We start from the raw sequence: 6,444 nt of genomic DNA, 5'->3' as shown, positions 1-6,444 counted from the left end.
GCATTAACTACTTCAATTTTCCCCTCAAGAACTAGAAGTCTTCTTTAATACTACATAATTCTAAAATTGCAGAACTGGAGGGAGGGAGGAAGGGCCCATTAAGTGAGGCAGCCTCCTCTGCCTGCTGGGGGTTGTTCAGGGGGAACTTTGTGATTGAAAAATAGGGATTCAACCAATTACTCATCTAATAGTTTCAGTTCATCCACCTCTGCCTCTGAGATCTGCCGTCTCATCTTTCTTTGTAAGCAGCATGAATGGATGATCAAGTTTCATTCTCAAATCATCTGCAAGGCAGATTTATGCAGAGTCTTTGTATCTCTAAGCGAATTGGGGAATGTGAGTCTCTTGCTACACTGCGGCTGAGTATTCTTAGGCAAGGCGTATAAGCAGCCCAAGCCTAATTCCTGTGAGGGGTTTAGCTGGTGACATGCGACCCGCAGCTGGAGTAATGAGCTGCCCCCAGGCTCGGTGCGAGCCCGTCGGTGCCTGCGAGCCGCGCTGAGCCGGGGCGGCGCTGCCCGCCGGTGATGTAATGTGTGTGACCTCCCGCCAGCCGCGCTGCTGGAGGCACCGGCGGCTGCGTTTGTGCCTCCATTCGCCGGCGCGCGGCGGTCACCGGCCGGGAGGGCCGGGACGCTGCCGCAGGTGTGTGTCCGTCCCTCGGGTGTGTCCGTCCCTCGGGTGTGTCCGTCCGTCCCGGCGGCCGCCCCGGGATGGTCCCGGCCGCGCTGGCGGGCATCGGCCGGCAGGGGGCGCCCGCGAGCCGCGCGGAGCCCGCGCCGCCCCCGCCCGCACGTGGCGCGCGCCCCGCTGAAAAGCCGCGAGCGGCCCCGCGCCCGCCACTGGCGCCGGCAGCGCCCGCTCCGCTCCGTCCCTCCCGCTCGTTCCCGCTCACTCCCGCTGCTCCCTGCTCGTTCCCGCTCCGCCGCCGCCGCCCGGCCCGCTCTGCCCACCGCCATGGTGCGCGGCATCGGCACTTCGCATCCTCCCCTGCATCCCGCAGCCCGGGGGCGGCGGGTACCGTGAGAGCACCGCGCATCCCTGGCGCTGCGGCGAGGAGCGGGCGCACGCAGCTGGCGCTGACCTGTTGCAAGAGCCGGGCTTGTCTCGGGGATCTTTTTGTCTCGGTCTTTTTTTCTAAATTTTTTTTTTCTCCTTCTCGACGGGGGAAGTTTGCTCCCCAGCCTGTGGCCCGGCTTCCTCCACACCCTTTCCTCCTCCTTTTCCTCCTTTTTTCCAGGATCCGCTGCCTGGGGCCAGAAGAGGTCTCCCTCGTTCCCCCGGCCCAGCGCTGGAGCTGGGGGCACCCCGCGGGCTCCGGGCTCGCCCTTTCCCCCGGCGGCGGCGGCGGGGCGGCCCCGGGAGCGCGGGGAGGCTCCGCGAGTGCCCCGGGCTGCCGGGCCGCCACCATGTCCAAAGTGGCGGCGGAAAGTTGCGGAGCAGCCCCGGCCGAGGACTTGTCCAAGGTGTCGGACGAGGAGCTGCTCAAGTGGAGCAAGGAGGAGCTGATCCGCAGCCTCCGCCGCGCCGAGGCCGAGAAGATGAGCGCGATGCTGGACCACAGCAACCTCATCCGCGAGGTGAACCGCCGCCTCCAGCTCCACCTCGGCGAGATCCGCGGCTTGAAGGTAGCGGGGTGGGCAGGGTGGGAGCCCTGAAGTTTGTGCGATGTCTCCCGCCGGGAGCAATCTCGTCAGGTGGATGGTCTGGGAGGAGCCGCTCCCGAGAACCGCATGAAAAGTGGATGAGGACCGGGGTGAATAGCGTCTGATCCCGCTTAATAATCAAAGTATCCGGCTAAGGGATGAGCAGCTATTTGGCAGGCTGTGGGACACGGCTGGTTAATGCTCTGCCATGGTATTTTTGGGTAGATAAAAACGCTGAAGTCTTGTCTGCTTTGTGTTAGAGTTCCTTGGTTGTGAGTGAGGCTAAGTGATCCTGCCTGAAGTGCACAGAAATAAGGGTTTCTGTAGCTCACGCTGTTTTCTGTCACTATTTTCAGCCAGACTCAGTCTGTCAGGCAGGCTGGTAGGCTGCTGGAGAGAGCCGGTCGTTTCCAGGATGCAGTGCAGCCTGTGGCAGGTGATGGCAAACCCTTGCACTCGGGTTTGGAATAGTCAGAACCAATCCCTAATGTCTGAAAAGACATCTGGTAACACATCTCTGATCAAACCATTCTTAGTTGTGTGCTCGAGCAGGCTGCAGTCAGAGGCAGACCAAGTCTGTAGTGGATTATCCACTCTTAATTTCACTCTCTTGTGGATGAGGAGCTTAGTCCCTAATGCTTCCTTCCCACTTCTGAGGACTGGGAGGAAAGTGTGACTGTTTACAGAATAATACCTTGCTTGTGGATTATAGACCTAGAAAGTTACCTTTGAGTAGGCAGGACTACAGAGCATTTTCTGGCTCATTGCTTTGAGAATTTTCAGGAAACTCCTTCAGTGAGGTGAGCTTGGAGGGAAGGAGAGAAGAGACAGAGATGCAGTGTGGGCTTTTGAATTATTACAGGAAAGTGCATTAGAAGAGAGTTCTTCACTTGCAGAATGGCTTTAAATGACAGAATTATTGAGAAAGTGTCTTTGATAATAGCATGGCATGAAATAAATAGCTCATGGGGGAAGACAGTTCCTGCCTCCCGAGTTTTTGTGTTCTGCAAAGGATGTGTGTCCCTTTGGTGGTGTCTGAGGGTAAAAAAGACTCACCCATGGTGGTATTGAGTAAAACTGAAGCTCAGACTTTAAATGTAAGTTCAGTTACAGCAATAGTATCTTTCTCCCAGTTACGTGCAAAAGTATCTGGATTTCTGCAGCTTCCAGATAACTGACCAAACACACTTCAGGTGGGTAGGACGGAGTCACAAATTCCTCTCTCAATTCCAAACTCCTTAAGTCTTGTTTGACTTCCTCCTTTTGTTCAGATGCCTCAGCTGGAACTTTCAGAAAGAATCTGGGAGAAGGAGGTTTTTTGAGCCCTGTGTTGGTGTCTGGGAATCTCCCTCCTTTATCCTGTGTGAAATAACTGCTCCATGAGTAAGAATGCCCGGCTGGATGGGTGTCTCCTGCTTCCTCACTGAGGAATTGTGCACTTCCAGAACTTTTTTTATTCCACTGTGGGATCACTTCAAACATGTTTCACTAGCAGAGGTGTTTAAGGACACCTTAAAGTCTCATTGAGATTTTTTTCCATTGTCAAGTATAGGTTGAAATTGTTAAAATTCCAACAAAAAGGCAAAAATCAGACAAACACAGGCATTCATGCACCTAAATCTGATGGAGTTACAAAAGCTGAAATGCTGTTTCCATGAGACTGACTTTTTAACAACTTTGGCTAATCTCTGGTTGTAATGTCATACATATCCATTCCTTATGTATATGGTGGGAGAAAGATAGGTATGGTCACAAGTCCAAGCTAGCAGGATAAAATACTGGAAGTGCTTTTATTGTGCTGTAGTAATGCCCTGAACATTTTTACTTCAGAGCATTTGCTTCAGACTGTTCCTCACTTAGGGAAGGGCATAGAATCATGTACTTCATTTTGCTAGGGGTGAAAAAATCTATTTAAGCAGATTATTTCATTTCAGAGTGGTTGAAGCAGTCCTGGTTAAGCGATAACTGACAAGGCTTTTTATGCCAATCAGAAAGAAAATCCAGCAAACTCCTCTGTTTAAAAAATCTCTAAAATGGTCATCTTTATATGTGACTATGCTTTAGGGAGTCTAAATGTTAATAATTAATGATTTAAGAGAGATTATAGTTTCTGATGTACCTTGCACTTTTATTTAGCAATAACTCGCAGGTGAATATTTCTCAGGGGAGCGAGATCATCATGAGAGCGCTTACAATCTTTGCCCAATTTGGGAGCTAAATTGCTCTGATATTTAGCATGAAAATTAATTAAGCACCTGAAACTTTTCTGCTGTATCAGAAATTAGAAATTAGCTCCAAGCTAAGGGAAGTTTTTGCTGGACAGCAGCTTTGCTTGCTCAAAGCACGGGGCTGTTCCAACATGCCAGATCTACACATGGAATTATTTATGCCTCGCTGGAGTGCTTAAACACGAGTCTGCAGTAACAGTTTAACATCAATTCCTTTAGACACCCCTCTGCCATGATGATCTTTCTTTTAAAGGACATCAACCAGAAGCTGCAGGAAGATAACCAGGAGCTGAGGGACCTCTGCTGCTTCCTGGATGACGACCGGCAGAAGGGCAAGAGGGTGTCCCGCGAGTGGCAGCGCCTGGGCAGGTACAGCGCCAGCGTCATGCACAAGGAGGTGGCCTTGTACCTGCAGAAGCTGAAAGAGCTGGAAGTGAGGCAGGAAGAAGTGGTTAAGGAGAACCTGGAGCTGAAGGAGTTGTGTGTGTTGCTGGATGAGGAGAAGAGTGGAGGAGCAGGCAGCCGGAGCTCCATCGACAGCCAGATCAGCCTGTGCCAGCTGACTGCCACCAGCGCCTACATCAGAGATGTTGGGGATGGCAGCAGCACCTCCAGCACGGGCAGCACAGACAGCCCAGACCATCACAAACACCACCCAAGCACCAGTCCAGAACACCTGCAGAAACCTCGGGGGGAAGGGAGCCCTGAGCATCAGAAACACAGGAGTATCAGCCCTGAGCACCTGCAGAAGCCCAGGAGTTCTGGCAGTCCTGATCACCACCTGAAAGGGCCGAGCCCTGAGCATCACAAAACCATTGTCAAAGTACCTGAAGCACAAAAGCACAGCAGCAGCAGCCCAGAAACTATCCCAAAGCACGTTTTGAGCAGTAGTCCTGAACACTTTCAAAAGCAGAGGCCTGGTGGTAGCCCTGAGCACCAAAAGCACAGTGGTGGCAGCCCAGATCACCTGCAGAAGCACACGCCCAGTGGAAGTACAGAGCACCTGCACAAGGTGAGGGGTACGAGCCCAGAGCATCTCAAACAGCACTATGGAGGGAGCCCAGAGCACCTCAAACACCTCAGCGGAGGCAGCAGAGAAGGGACCCTCAGGAGACAAGTGACAGATGAGCTGTCCCCTCACCACAGGAGTTTGTACAACGGAATGAATGGTGGGTCAATGCTTGGAGCAAAAGCTCCCTTTGAAAATTGCTAAGGTTGTTTTGGTGTTATTCCAGCTATTTCTGCAGCAGGAGTGATGTTTGGTGTGAAAGGCAATGAGTCTGGTGTTACTGTTATTCCTTTAGCAGGTGATCTCACTGGAATACACATTTGTCCATCCAGCAGGTGTGGGGCAGATTAAAGAAGTAGGGGGAAAGTGCATTTTGAGTGTTGGTGTGGGGTATCAAGGAGAAGATGTCAGCCCTGACCCTGCTGTGTGGTTGGTAGATGTAAACTGTTTGTCCCTAGGTAGATCTGTGTTTGCATAAGAGAGGAATTGCATTATGTGTCTTGTCCTGCTTATATCTGAGTCAGCAGAGTGGAGGTGAGTGTCTCCAATTTCTTTCCACCTTCCTAATCTGCTTTGTCTGTAGCTTTAAAGATCTTAAAATTTCCTGTTTATTGATTGAAGGCTTCTTTTTTCCTTATCCATAAACTTTGGAAAAGACTCCAGATGAAGAGTAGGCTCAATAGAAATGAATCTGGTAGTTCCTTTCAAAGCCTTGAGTTTGCATATTTTTAATCATAACAAATTAAAAATTTAGGAAGATCAAGAAGGGGATTCTTTGCTGTTCTTATTGCTGCCTTTTAGAAGGGTTTCCAATGAACATGCCTAGTTTTTAAGTGCAGTGTATCCTGACTGATGGAAATAAATTATTTGTCTTAGGAGAGTTACAATGTAAGTATCTTGTTATTTTGAAAGCTACAAAGTTCAGCCATCCTACTCTGCTGTAGAAATAACTCCTTTTAGACTTAGCAGAATTCCTATAGCCTGCTGCCTTTTGTTTCTTCCACGTGCTTTGGGATGTTCTCAGGAAGGCAATTAGTGTCCTGGTTGAAAACCCTTTTCTCAGACCTTTACACTTGGATTTGAAATCCAGCTCTACAGGAAGAGATGATGTGGCCTTGGCAAATTGTCTTGGGTGGAGCTCATGTGTTTCCATTTCATGAGCAGCTGTGAGAAGCTGTGTTGGCATCAGTGGCAGTGGCCACTCGTGGGATGTGCTTGTGAGATGGGTGCTGTCCTCAACCTTTGTCACACTGGTCCAGTGACCTGTTGGGATTGGCTTGCACAATGCCTTCAGTTAGCCCCTCTCTGCAGGGGCAAATCCACATTGCTTTCAGTGAAATGTGTATTTTTGACAGGGCTGACCAGCCCCAACATGGCAAGTGTAGAGACTCCTGTTTCTAAAGACTTGGAAATGATTAAAAAGGTGAGTGTGGGACAAATGTGTGAAGATGTGCAATACAGAAGTTATTCAAGGTGGTCTTACACAACTTCCATTAAATGCTGTATCTTTCTCCATTCAGATTTTTGTGTTTACTACTGACCTTCTGTAAGTAGCACGAAG

At 50.3% G+C, this 6,444-nt stretch overlaps 1 protein-coding gene across 3 annotated transcripts in view; it reads left to right on the top strand.

Moving 5' to 3' along the window:
- The first annotated feature begins 847 nt into the window (after positions 1-847).
- CCDC85A (coiled-coil domain containing 85A) overlaps positions 848-6,444 on the top strand; it is a 70,446-nt gene continuing 64,849 nt past the window's right edge. For all 3 annotated transcript variants that reach the window (XM_030945508.1, XM_030945507.1, XM_030945506.1), the window contains exons 1-2: positions 848-1,628; positions 4,128-5,043. In XM_030945508.1, coding sequence (XP_030801368.1) covers positions 1,410-1,628; positions 4,128-5,043 — 1,135 coding nt within the window. In that variant the 5' untranslated portion in view covers positions 848-1,409. The remainder of the gene's footprint in view (positions 1,629-4,127; positions 5,044-6,444) is intronic.

This window comes from Camarhynchus parvulus, chromosome 3 (assembly GCF_901933205.1).
Source record: "Camarhynchus parvulus chromosome 3, STF_HiC, whole genome shotgun sequence".
Classification (NCBI taxonomy): Eukaryota; Metazoa; Chordata; class Aves; order Passeriformes; family Thraupidae; genus Camarhynchus; species Camarhynchus parvulus.
Note: the sequence above shows the minus strand (reverse complement) of the source record. Positions and strands in the feature narration are given on the sequence as shown.